The 13,862-nt window shown below is 43.0% G+C and overlaps 1 protein-coding gene and 1 long non-coding RNA gene across 2 annotated transcripts; both read left to right on the top strand.

The window, feature by feature from the left end:
* Positions 1 to 6,339: 6,339 nt before the first annotated feature.
* On the top strand, positions 6,340 to 11,183 carry LOC146577112 (uncharacterized). Its single transcript, XM_085269698.1, has 3 exons — positions 6,340 to 6,547; positions 10,471 to 11,106; positions 11,163 to 11,183. Exons 1-3 carry the CDS (start codon positions 6,530 to 6,532, stop codon positions 11,181 to 11,183), a joined length of 675 nt encoding a protein of 224 aa, XP_085125824.1. The 5' UTR covers positions 6,340 to 6,529.
* An 81-nt stretch (positions 11,184 to 11,264) lies between these two features.
* LOC146577111 (uncharacterized) lies at positions 11,265 to 12,863 on the top strand. The gene is made up of 2 exons (XR_014891380.1): positions 11,265 to 11,403; positions 11,729 to 12,863. It is a non-coding gene; the product is annotated as an uncharacterized LOC146577111 (long non-coding RNA).
* Positions 12,864 to 13,862: the final 999 nt, after the last annotated feature.

Here is a 13,862-nt window from a genome sequence, read left to right as displayed (position 1 = left end):
GGGCAGTGTTGATGCAAAAGGATGACAAGGGTCGTGAGTACGTTGTGGCTTTTGCTAGTCGCTTCCTTCACAAAGCTGAACTCCCCTACTGCACTTCAGAGAAGGAGTGCCTCGCTGTGATATGGGCTCTGGAACACTTCCGCCCATATGTTGAAGGTGTTCATGTTACTATCTTCACTGACCACAACAGTCTCAGGTGGCTCATGTCTCGTCAAAACCCAACGGGCCGACTCGCCCGCTGGTCACTTCGTTTGCAGGACTTTGATTTCACAATAGTGCACAAACCTGGTGCACAGAACAAAGTTCCCGACGCACTGTCACGCAACCCTTTGCCTCTGACCTGTGACAGGCCGACTGATCTTTTACCAGATCATGCTGTTATGGGCAGCCTGGACATTCGTACTCTGCCCCCCGTCATTCTGGCTGACCGTTCACAATTCAGACAGCTGCAGTTAGACGATCATGTCACAGGTCCACTCCTCAGAGACATTGAAGCAGACTCTCTGAACAGCTCGGACAATGCCACCTTGTTACAGTATGTTGTGTATGACTCTCTTTTGTATCACAGAGAACCCAAGTCCACATGTGTTTTGCACCCTTTGAAAGAGCTGAAACTGTTTGCCCCTACTTCCATGAGAGGCACCTTGCTGGACTATTACCATGACCACCCCACAGCAGGTCACTTGGGTGTTTCTAAGACATTGGCTAGACTGCGTTTTAGGTTTTTCTGGCCCAAAATGGCAGCTGATGTGAAACGCTATGTGATTTCATGCTCAGTGTGCCAACTCACCAAGCCAAGTCAGAAAAAAGCAGCCGGTCTTATGGTTCCCATTGTCCCCCAGAAACCCTGGGAGTATGTGGGTGTGGATTTTGTTGGGCCACTTCCTCGCACCCCCACTGGTAATGCTTATTTGGTCGTGTTTGTTGACTATTTGACTAAATGGGTTGAAGCCAGTGCTGTCAAAGAAGCTACATCTCAGGTAGCAGCTGGTAAATTCGTCACTGACATTTTTGCTAGGCATGGTACACCCACTTACCTCATTTCTGACAGAGGGTCTCCTTTTGTGAGTGAGCTTTTTGAACATGTTGTTTCTGCCTTATGCTCGGTGCACAGACTCACTACGGCATATCACCCTCAGACAAATGCTACTGAACGCGTCAACCGGACTCTGAAAACTGCAATCCGCGCTTATGTAGGTGATAAGCACACATCATGGGACAAGTTTCTCCCTCAGATTTGCTTTGCTCTGCGCACCGCCCCCCCCCCCCCCCCCCCCATGACAGTTAGGGCTGCCACGATTTGTCGACTAGTCACGATTACGTCGACTATCAAAATCGTCGACGACTGATTTAATAGTCGACGCGTCGTTTGAAGCTTTGTAAGATCGCAAAAGACACAGGAATAAGTAGCAGGATTTAAGAGTGTAATAACGGACTGAAACAGAAGATGGCAGCACTGCATGTACAAGGATGCCAGCTGCCGTTAAACCCCGAAGAAGAAGAAGAAGCAGCTGTGTCCCAGAATTCATAGCGCGGCCCAGCTTAGTTTCCAACAATGGCGGTAGCTAGTTAGTTTTAATATTACTCTTATTATTCTTTCTGGGTCACAAAATAAACGTTTAACATATTTTCAGGCGAGAATGTAGCTGTGTAAACCTCAAATATCTGCTCAGTTTATCAAGACACCACATATTTTCAAAAGCGCTCCGACGTTTTCGGAGACGTCTGTTACCCACTAGCTCGATAGCTAGCCGGGGGCTAGGTCACTAGCGCTGTGAGAACACCGGACTCCCGGCAAATTGTTTTCAAACCCACCGCCGTCTTTAATTGTGTTGTATACTCATTGCATTTACTTGCAATGAGCTCAGGTTAAATATATATGAGTCACTTAGATAAATTAAAAATGTTGTTGTTTGGCTTTTTTTTTTTTTAGTATTTTATTTGTTCCTGAGTAAATCGGTTTGGCTGAGATTAAAGTTATAGTTTTTACACAGCTGAATAAACGTCAAGCAGACAGCTGATTATCAGAAGTGTGAGATGCTGGAGAATATACTCCGGTGTCCTGTTATATTTTAGATAGCAAGGAGTTTATTAAACTTTACCGAAACAATCTGCAAATTTCATTAAAATTGAATAAACTATCATCTTGTCTTTATTTTTAGTTAGCACCTTAAAAGCTTAAAGCTGTAAGCTAATGATAGTTATATAAGAGCAGATGCTGCTGGTGCAATAAGCTGTAGTTTTACGTCCAGTGGATGATGATCTGATTAGTCGACTAATCGCATAAATAATCGGTGACTAGTCGACTATCAAAATAATTGTTTGTGGCAGCCCTAATGACAGTACAGGTATGACTCCTGCCATGATGCTTTATGGTCGTGAGTTAGACACCCCGCTTGACCTTATCACTCAGCCTTCTACAGCAGGTGTTGATGAACCGGGTGTGCCTTACCCTGAGACTCTGAGAGCCTCCCTGCAGGAAGCTCACGACCATGCCAAAGCAGCTTTGGACTATAGCCATGACAGACAAAAACATTACTATGACTTGAGACATCGACATGCCACGTTTCGTGTTGGTGACCTTGTGAGGTCAGACGCTCAGTCTAACTTTACTGCTAAACTTGCACCACTGTTTCAGGGACCATTGTGTGTATCTCAGAGACTCAGTGATGTTAATTACAGGCTCACTTGGGTGGACTCCGGTGTGGATGCAGGTGTTTATCATGTTGTGAACATGCAACCGTTCCATACCTGGGACTCTCTCACTTCCAAAGAACATTCTGTTTCATTGCCTGCTGAGAGAGAGACCGCAGAGGGTCTGAACTCTGACTCTCAGGCCCACCCTGGCCCCCCTGCAGACACTGACATTGACTCTGAGCCATTCCCCTTTGATTTACCGGACATTGACTCTTCTTCTGGTGTGGGCGCTGTTCCAGAGAGTGTTTCACCCAGATCTGTCCAGCACCCAGCTGCTGGTGGACATTACAATCTCAGGCCCAGACGTTGCCCCAGAGTTACGTCTGGCTGGAGCAACAAAAGATGGACTAATGATTTTCACACAACCAGGATTGATCTGAAGTGAAATGTTTTGGTTAAACCTGTTTGATGCTGTCTTGTTGCATTGCTACTTTGAGTCATGATATGTAGATGTTTCTGTTTGCTCTACTTAATCCAGTTTTATGGCTCTTTCGTGCGTTAAGGTTCATTCTTGGCATTTACTTAGAAAAAAAAAAGAACAAAAGAAAAAAACTAAGAAAACTGATTTTCCACTGTACATATTCGTCTTATTTTCACCAATTTCATTTTTAAATGGTCTTTTGCCCTGTGTGTGTGCACCAATCTTAGCTGTAACCTCTATGTATAGGGTACTGTTAGGTGTGGTGTGTGCTTTTTCAGCTGTGTACGGCTGAGGACAGCCTTTTTCTCACCAGGGGGGGACTATGTAACAGTTGCTATTGTAATGCAGTGTATCACCACATGGCGGCGCCTCCTGTCTCACGACTGGTGTCACCCCCTTTTTGTTCTTCTTCGCACTCCTCCTGTAATGGATGCTCCCGTGTTTACGCGGACTAGTGTGCTCTTTAGTAATGTGTGGTAGAGGTAGCACTTTTATTTTTGATATTGTAAATAAATGACTACTTTTTGGAAAGTCAGAAGCTGTTGCTCATTCGCTATCCACCTGCACACCTCCGCGGCTGGCTTCATCTCCACTGCACGTTACAATATGTTGATTTTTTTCGCCTACTCATATCATAATTTTTTTACTCCTGGTTCTGCACATATCTTTCTTTCTACATAGCACTTTAATTCTTATTGTTTGCACTGAAGCACCGCAGCAATTTCCTAATGTTGTAAACCTCAACATCTGGCAATAAACCCCATTCTGATTCTGATTCTGATTCTGATTCTGTATGTTCATGTTCTGTTCTTTTGTAAACTTCATCTGTTTGTATGTTGTATACTCATTGTGTTTCAATAAAGTTCGATTTAAAAAAAGGTACGTTCTAAACGAAGCTTCAGACGTCACTGATCACGTGACTCTGGCCAAACGAATCAAGCCTCGACACGGTGCTTCTGAAGCAGCGCGTGGATCTTTCTGACACACGCACCGGAGCGTCAGCTTCAAGCGGACCATCGCTACGTCTCACATCTAAAGGTGTCAAGGTAACTTTGAACTGAGTTCAGTCAATCTGGAGTTTTTCCAAGTTTTCTGTTGCTCTCTGTGAGAGAAGAGCGTTAAAGGCGGGGCTCTCCAGAGTCCAGCAAAACAGGAAACCACAGCTGGGTGTGTGTAAGTGTGCAAACCAATAGAATGCATCGTGGTGGGGGGGGCATCACGGGCATTGGCAAGAAAAAATAAAATAATCGGTCGTACCCATGCTTCCCCGACGTCATGCCAGCGCATATTGGGAAATTCGTAGGCACCGATCGGTTTTCTATCAGCCATTTGCTGGGAGTAAGGGCGCCCTCCGTTTGCGAGGTGCGCCTGCTGCTGGCGGCACAGGGAGGAGAGGGCGGGGCGGCGGGGAGTCTCTGGCTGGCTGGAGCGGCATCTAATAACCAACTCGCAAAATAAAAACAACACAACAAACAGATATTATGATACAGACTTATAATCTGCACCGATGCTTTTTCTAAATTCTATAAAGTGAGCGCGAGAGCCCTCGGTGCGCCTGCGCGCTGCTGAAGTCAAAGTAAACTTTATTGTCATCTCCGCTACAGACAGTCCAGCATATAGAGAGACGAGACGATGAGGCTGCAGTTACAGCGGTGCAAGTAAACAAACAATAAATATAAGAAGAGTAAGAAAATAAATCTACACTTTAGGACTCGGGGTAAAGGATCAATAACAATTTAAATTTATAATTTACAGTTTGATGATTTAAAGTCTCACACAAGCCGTCAAAAGGGGCGGGGCCGGCTGCTTCCAAGTAGAGCACATTTCATTTATAATGATGTAAATCCAAGCCCATCATGGATTCACGATCTGAATCCTGGGTTGTGTGAAATCCCAGAAATCAACCTTAGACAAAGTGAATCTGTGAACTAAGGTGTAGGTCTGTTAGGTTAATTGTGCTGATCCTCGGGTTGGGGGATTTGTGTTTGTACTGGAGCGCAAAATTCAAACCAATGGAAGATGGACAACAAAAGTTCAAAGCCATCAGGTGCTCAGGTTAGAAAAAAGAGAAAAGATGCAGGTAAGCAGACGTGTGATTGGATAATGGCAGCTCATCCTGAACCAATCAGACTAAACTCCAAACAATACATTATGTTACAGATTTTAATATTAATTAGTCATTGTTACTTGTTGATTTGTCCTTTTCTCATTGTGTGACGAATTATGACGACTGTTTGGTAGCTGTTATTGTCTCTCTCTCTCTCTTCATGTGTGTTTCTCTGGTGAAACAATAGTTTTGTGTTAATGTTAGGGCTGCACGATTTTGCATAAAATGAGAATCACGATTTTTTTGGCTTAGAATTGAGATCATGATTCTCTCATAACAATAAATAAACATAAAACAACAAATGTCTCATGTTTTGTTGTTGCAGCAAAATGTTGTCCTGCTTGAAATTCCGTCTCCACCGTTGCTCGACGCTGCGTGTACAGAGCAGGTAGTGCAACAATAGAAAAATAGTTGCGGGACGGCACTGTGTAGCGTTTGTCTAGGGTGTTGATCGTTTTCCTAAATCCCTCGTTTTGCACAGTGTTGATGGAGCCATATCTTTGGTCAGGTGATAAGTGATAGCCTCCGTGATGTCTTTGTGCCTGCGGGAGTTCGACGTGTATAGGGAAGCGCTGTATAAGGTTCCCGTTATTGATGTTTGGGTGGTTGACCGGGACGGATTTTCTCCTGTCACTTTCTCGTCATCCCTGACGTGCTCTCCGTTGTTGTTTCCCTGCTAATTTTAGCATCACACGGCACAGCTTCTGTATCACGTGGTATAAGGCTCCGCCCTTGTCATTTGTTGAGCAGGAAGAGTGAGCGCTTGTTTTCATGCAGAGTACGTCCCGGATCAAAATGTGAAGTTTTACAAATCACCACTTCTTTAGTTAATATCATTTCAGTCTCAGACAATCTCGTTTCTCTTACAGAGGTTGAATGCACCTTCTGCGGATGGCGGTACCACACAGTGTGCGTGGACTTCCCCTGCACAGAAGGCAACTACAAATGCTGTGAATGCTAAATAAACAGAAACAAATGATCCCTGTTGTCTTTGCTTGATGATTGGTTTGAGTCTTGACAATCCACATTGCTGGCGTTGCATCTTTCAATGGCAGCAATGGCAGGTATCAGTGCTCAAAGCTTTTGTGTTTGTTTCCAACAAGTTGCCCACCTCGGGAAACAAAAATGTGTTCTTTTACTTGTCAGATGAACATATGAGACACTTTGACTCTTCAGTGCAGTGTGGAGCCTAACAAAGAGCTGTTTTGTGTCCCAGCTGATCAGCAGGAGGAGGAGAGTCTGACGGAGCAGCAGAGGAACATTTTCAGCTACTTGGACTCAGCTCAGCCACTACAGAGGAAACAATGAGCTCAACACAGAAGGTGACAGACAGAGCAGGACCATATGACCAAAGATATTTATCACCATATACATCCGAACATTTGCCATAACGATGTAGCTGACGATATAATTGACACCAGACAAAATACTTTACAGCTGCACAACTTTATTAAAAAGCCATCAATGTATTTTCACTGAAACAAGCAGCTGTTGTTTATGTGCATTAAAGTTATATAAAAATGTAACAGTGCAAATGCAAATTCCTCGCTGACAGTTTAACCAAAAGGCGTTTCCAGTGGAAACTGGCCGACACATCCTGAGCATAACCATGTATAATATCCACTAAACTTCAGAAGAGGTTATACAGTCGTGGCCAAAAGGTTTGAGAATTGCATAAATATTGGAACCTGGAGAAGTTGCTGCTTAAGGTTTTATAATAGCATTTTGCCTGCACTCCAGAATGTTATGAGGAGTGATCAGATGAACTGCATCGTCCTTCTTTGCCATGAAAACGAACTTAATCCCCAAAAAGCCTTACCACTGCATTTCATTGCTGTCATCAAAGGACCTGCTGAGACCATTTCAGTGATCGTCTTCTTAACTCAGGTGAGAATGTTGGCGAGCACGAGGCTGGAGATCATCATGGCTGTATCCCGATTCAGGTTCTGCAGCTTTAAAGTCCTCAAGGGCCGCGTACTCAAAGACCGCTAAGGCCGAAGTGCGAGGCTCGTAGGCTCGTGAAATGGGACGTCTAGCCTCCGTCGCGCTGCCCAGGTTGCCTAGCAACCATGATACTAACAGCTGGAAACGTTTCATACAGCTTTGTTTGACAGAAATGAAGGAGAACATATTTAGTTCATTTGTTTCTACATGAGCTCTGTGTGATTTGATGAGTATCTGAGGCTGAGACCACAGGACTGTGAAACATGATTGTTGGGCTTCATTTCTGTGCTGCTGGCTCTTCCTCCTCCTCTTCCTCACACACTGCTGAGTTTGTCCTGGTGGATCATCAGGGGTGCAAAGCCTCACAGATGATGTGCAGCAGTGGCTCCCTCAGTCTGTCCTCACTCTGGACACTTGCAGTCGTCACACATGGAAATCAAATGTGTGATAAGCTGCAGGATTCAAACACAAGTGTAACTTATAAACACATGTTCATACTTTTATTCCACAATCAGAGAGAAAGAAACAGAGAGAGAATGCAGGACAGACAGACAGGTGACAGTCTCAGGTGTACACACTGCTACACAACAGCACCAGAGAAGCAGGATTTAGTGTTTGTGTTATTACGAGTGTAAACAAGAAGAGTTCCAGATGGTGCAGTGGACACATGTGTGACTGCTGTGATTAAAGCATCTTTCTTTCAGCTTAACGAGTGAACCGTCAGCTCGTTCAAACACACGTTAAAGTGCGTTTGGCTCGACACCACCGAACAGAGGCAGCAATATAACACAGCTAACATTAACATTAACAGTGCAGTGAATCCTGCTTGTGCCGTGATGTTCAGGACTGCAAACCGAGCAGCATCACTGACTTTCAGCTTGTTGTGTTTGTGGATATATGACTGACTTTAATTATCCACAAAATCATCACATTCTCTGTCAGATGAAGGTCGACTATTGAACGGCGTATATTTTAAAGGCTTTAAAACCAAGTTAACGCTGAAAGTACAAACATCACTAATGTCACATAACTCTGCCGACAAGGCATAGCTATGGCTATGAAATGCTCTTTGTGTATCACTTCTTCATTATGAAAGATGTCATTAATGCACTAGTAATGTCTCATCTGGAGTATTGTTCAATCATTTGGTCAGCAGCTAATAAGACAGATCTTAACAGACTTCAGTTAGTCCAGAATAAGGCGTCCAGATTAGTGTGAAGATGTTCATACTATACTAATATTGATAAAATGCATAATAACCTTTCTTGGCTTCCTGTACAGGCTAAAATATTCTATGGCTTACTTGTAGTTCTAAAGAAAGCAATTCTGTTAAACACACCACATTTATTCTGCTCAGCTGCAGTATCCAGATGAAATACATCATCATATTACACAGTTTTCAACAAGCTGCAATTTAGTAAATGCTCGAGTTAAAAGTAACGTTTTGTAAAACTGTTACATTTAGAGCAACTTTTAAGTGGAATAAGTTGCCTTAAAAAATTAGAGAATTATTCAAAACTTCAATGAACACTTAAAAGCCGATTTACAGAGCTTTTAGTTGTTGTAAATATTGTACGACATGATTTGTTTTTGAAATTTGTGTAATGTGCCTCAATGTTATTGATATTTATCATCAACATTATGAACTTTATTTATAAAGCACTTTAAAACAACCACAGCTGACACAAAGTGCTGTACATTGGAACTGTAAAATAAAATTACATGAGATATAAATGAAACACAAATAAAAGAAGAGTGAAATCATTAAATAACTACTTCAATTAAAAAAGAAACTAAGTCTCACTGAGGTTAAAAGCCAAGGAATAAAAGTGGGTTTTAAGACGTGATTTAAAAGTGGACAGTGAAGGGGCCTCTCTAACGTGCATGGGCAAATCATTCCATAACTTTGGAGCCACAATAGAGAAGGCCCCGCCCCCTCTGAGCTTCCTCCTGGATCTCGGTACCTCCAGGAGCAGCTGGTCAGCTGACCTGAGAGACCCACAGGGTGTGTGGAGATGAAGAAGCTCAGAGAGGTAAGGCGGGGCAAGACTGTGAAGGCATTTAAAAACAAACATAAGAATTTTAAAATTAACTCTAAAAGACACAGGCAGCCAGTGCAGAGAGGCTAGCACGGGGGTTATATGCTCTCTTTTTTGAGTCCCTGTTAGGAGTCGTGCAGCCGCATTTTGAACCAGCTGCAGACGTGAGAGCAACGACTCACTGACCCCCACATAAAGTGAGTTACAGTAGTCCAGGCGGGAAGAAATAAAAGCATGGATCACTGTTTCAAGGTGCTGCCTCGAAAGAAAAGATTTTACTCTTGCCAATCGCCTTAAATGATAAAAACCGGACTTCACCACTGCTCTGATTTGGTTGTCCAATTTAAAATCACTGTCCAACTTAAAACCAAGGTCAGTAACCACAGATTTAAAATAGACTTCCAGGGATCCTAAAACAACAGGGGAGGACTCACAGGGACCACTGGGTCCAAACACCAACAGCTCTGTTTTCTTTTCATTAAAATTTAAAAAGTTTAGAGCCAACCAAGCTTTAATGTCATCTAGACAAGTCAAGAGAGGTTTTATGGAGATGCCATCCTTGTGTTTTAGTGGCAAATAAAGTTGGCAGTCATCGGCATAACAATGAAATGAGATCCCATGCCTTCTAAGTATAGAACCCAGTGGCCCTAAACTTGAGCCCTGTGGGACGCCGCATGACAGAGGAGCAGAAGACGATTCGTAACCGAGAAGGCTGACAGAGAAATATTATTATTATTATTATTGATTGCTTATATTTGAACAATTGTGAAACCTCACTGTGGATGTAAGAGTGAAATTATGTGGATATCTTGAATCCACTTCATTGTGTAATATTTTATGTGAGTATTTGACGGAAGACGAGCAACATCTGTTGTGGAAGCTAACGGGGTTCCTTTAGAATAAACAAACATAGGATTTATTATCACTGAATAATTCTGTATAAATCTATACAAATTATAGAAATATGTAATAGGAAACAACAAAATAATCTAAATTATAAAATAGTGTGTGTGTGTGTGTGTGTGTGTGTGTGTGTGTGTGTGTGCATGATTTTAGTGTTTGAACAGTCATGAATTATCTTTAACAGCAGGTTGGATGTAATGTGTTAGAACTACCAGCAGGTGGGGATAAGAGACCTTTAAGGTGTTTGGTGCCACGCTCCACCTTCAGGTTTAAAACTAGTGTTAATGGAGTTTGAAGGTTGAGTTTGTTCCACGACTGCATTTCACTCACTGCCTCTGTTTGTATCTCTGTCACTGCAGGACCAACATGGAGCCAGAAGTCAGCGCTCTCAGGAGGCCGACAAACCTCACAGAAGAAAGGGAGAGAAAAAACACACCTGTGACGAGTGTGGGAAGGGTTTTACTGTGAGGGCTAAACTAAAACGGCATCAGGTCATCCACACTGGAGAGAGACCGTTCAGCTGTGACTTGTGTGGGAAGGGTTTTACTGTGAGGGCTTCACTAAAACAGCATCAGGTCATCCACACTGGAGAGAGACCGTTCAGCTGTGACTTGTGTGGAAAGTCTTTTTCCTTGAAGGGTTACCTAAAACAACACCAACTCATCCACAGTGGAGTTAAAGCGTACAGCTGTGATCAGTGTGGCAGAGCTTTTACTCAAAGTAGCCACTTACAGAAGCATCTGGTTACCCACTCTGGAATTAAGCCATACAGCTGTGACTTGTGTGGGAAGGGTTTTACTGTGAGGGCTTCACTAAAACAGCATCAGGTCATCCACACTGGAGAGAGACCGTTGAGCTGTGACTTGTGTGGAAAGTCTTTTTCCTTGAAGGGTTCCCTAATAAAACACCAGCTCATCCACAGTGGAGTTAAAGCGTACAGCTGTGATCAGTGTGGCAGAGCTTTTACTCACAGTAGCCACTTACAGAGTCATCTAGTTACCCACTCTGGAATTAAGGCATACAGCTGTGACATCTGTGGAAAAACTTTCAGCCAGAGAGGGTACCGAAATGAACACCTACGCATTCACACCAGACATGATGTGTACTGCTGTGAACAGTGTGGCAAATACTTTACAACAGACGCACAGTTACAACGACACATGTTTACCCACACTGAGGAGAGACCTTATCAATGTGACCTGTGTGAGAAGACTTTTAAAGCTCCACATCACCTGAGAGAACACAAACAGATCCACACCAGAAAGAGACTCTACAAGTGCAGCTACTGTGAGGTATGTATTTATATTGTTATCTTGTCATTTTAGCCTGACTGTTTGGAACAACTCTGCTCATTAAACTGTGTTAGCATGTTAGCAATTCTACTGCATGGAAAAGCAGCTCTGAGTGATTATTCAGATTTTCCTTTCAGTTATGATTTTAGTATTACTGTAGTATTATGGTGGTAGTATTGTAGTTATTGCAGCCCAGTAAACTGAGTGTGTTAACTGAAACAGTCAAATGTAGTTGGACGTCTGCAGAGATGCTCTTTATTTCAGGCGACGTTCAGGATACAAATGTTGAAGGACTGACTTACACTGTCTTTGTGTCTTTGTTTAGAAGCAGAGCGACACAGATGGATCCAGTTCTCAACCCTGTCATCACTGTGGTGGTGGGAAAGACTTTCATTGTGACCTCTGTGGAAAAACTTTCAGTCAGCAAAAGACCCTAAAAGTACATCAACGTAGACACACTGGAGACAAACTGAAATACTGCAAAGAATGTGGGAGAAGCTTCACCACACCAAGTGAGTTAAAACGACATGAACTGATTCACAGTGGGGTTAAAAAGCACCTCTGTGATCAGTGTGGGTCATCCTTCACCACTGCAGGTCAGCTTAAATCACACAAACGAGTCCACACAGGAGAGAAACCACACAAGTGCAGACACTGTGACAGAAGCTTCTCACATTCAAGTACTTGTAACAGGCATGAACGTGCACACATGGAAGGAAACTACAGCTGTGACCAGTGTGACAAGAGCTTCAGGAATCTCAGATCATACTCTGCACACAAACGATCCCACGTTACTAATAAACTGTTTCACTGTTACCAATGTGCCCAAACATTCACCTCATTGTCTGCTCTGTGCAAACATCAGCGCGATCACTCAGGGCTGAAATCACTCCCATCACTGGATCACAGTGAATCTGAAGACACAGAAAGATCCTCTGGTTTCTGTGTCAGACTCAAAAAGCTTGAGATCAGGCTCCACAGAGTTCAGATAGAATCATTTAAACTTGTGTTGAACTGAACTGGTTGCTGGGCTGAACTTCTACATAATACAGATCTACATGGGATCTTCTTTTCTGTTGTTTTACTGAGTCAGTTTTGTCCTTTTTTCTCTGTCCTGGTTTTGCTCGTCTGTAAATGATTGAAACTCAGTCAAATAGTTCATTGTTCTCCAGCAAAACGTTTTGGAAACTCATGTTTAACCTTTAAAACTCTGACATGTTTTAGCACACAAGGCTTCATCGGGGAGTTCACTCATGATTGGACCATGAGAACAAAGGTTTTTAGTTCTTCCAAAGAGAGTCTTGGAGATGTTTGATGTTTCTGTTTTTCTGAAACCACCTGAAAGAAAAACTATTTTTCTTGCTTTATGTAGTGTGGAAGTTTTTAATGTTTCTTCATCTGTGATGTTCTTGAATGTGTTCACGTGAAGATGGTTCAAATAAACTGTCCTTTCAGCTTTAGCTCCTAATTTATTCATTATTTATGGATGTAGCACAGCAGCCGTCTCTTGATTAACACATGGAGGGCTCGGGATCTGATGGTGTCGTCTCCCTAATTTGCCCACTCAGTAAATCTCACTCATGGCCAAGAAATTGAAATAAACCTTGTTTCCCTGCTGGATAGTGATCCACTGTAACTCTGCTCCTCCTTCCTGTTTAGGATTTCTGTGGCTGAAGTAAAATTCCCTCCATCCATCACTTATCCCAGCTAACCCAAAGTGAAATAAAGTTTTGCTCGTCTTAAAAAAGCATTACAATAATGGGCATTACCAATGCAAACTGAATGATACAGAAGATGAAAGAAGAGACTTTGATCAGTTAATAAAGCTCATGATCTGGATTCATTGTGGCTGCTACACAGATACTTCTGGGTCACTTCTCTCAGTTAGGAACCTTCCTCACCAAACTGACTGTTGGACCACACCCCTGGTTTCATGAGAAAATGTTTCAGCCATGATTTCTCTTCCTGTATTTCAGAGTAAAGACTGAAGTGACAAATGGAAGCATGTTTAAAAAACACAATGTGAGAGAGACGTTGAGGTCCTTAGAAGTTACCCTGGGTTTTTCTGTCACCCTGCTAGATGTTACACTCCTTGTTATTGGACTGATTTCTACTGCTGGACTACTCCTGCGGAGAGTAACAATACTCTTACTAATTAGCTCCCTTTCACACCTTTGGGGATATTTATTTTTGTGTTTGCAGCGCTGTGAGCCAGAACAGTGAGAGAAAAATCTGCAACAGCGACGAGCCAAATGCTTACGTTAGAGGTCTGCATTCCCGCGGCTGTCCCGCAGGAGCCGCGGGACCCGACCAGATTTCTTGCGGCGCGGGAATAAATTTCCAAATAAAATGCGGTAGCGGTCGGTAACTCTGGTGTAATTTGAACGGGAGCGGGCGGTCTGAAAATATAGCGTGCCCGACATTTTTTTGGAACAGCATATCTGTGATTTCCTCATTCT

This window comes from Mchenga conophoros, linkage group LG3 (genome assembly GCF_057382185.1).
Source record: "Mchenga conophoros isolate Kocher_MC1m ecotype Shallow Benthic linkage group LG3, M_conophoros_male_GT1.1, whole genome shotgun sequence".
Classification (NCBI taxonomy): domain Eukaryota; kingdom Metazoa; phylum Chordata; class Actinopteri; order Cichliformes; family Cichlidae; genus Mchenga; species Mchenga conophoros.
The sequence above is the reverse complement of the archived record's forward strand: the minus strand, read 5'-3'. Positions and strand labels throughout refer to the sequence as shown.

What these genes read in the sequence shown, in the direction of transcription:
- LOC146577112 (XM_085269698.1), top strand. An exon ending in GCCACTTACAGAGTCATCTA is followed by an intron (nt 11,107 to 11,162) that starts GTTACCCACTCT and finishes AAAAACTTTCAG; the next exon opens with CCAGAGAGGGTACCGAAATG.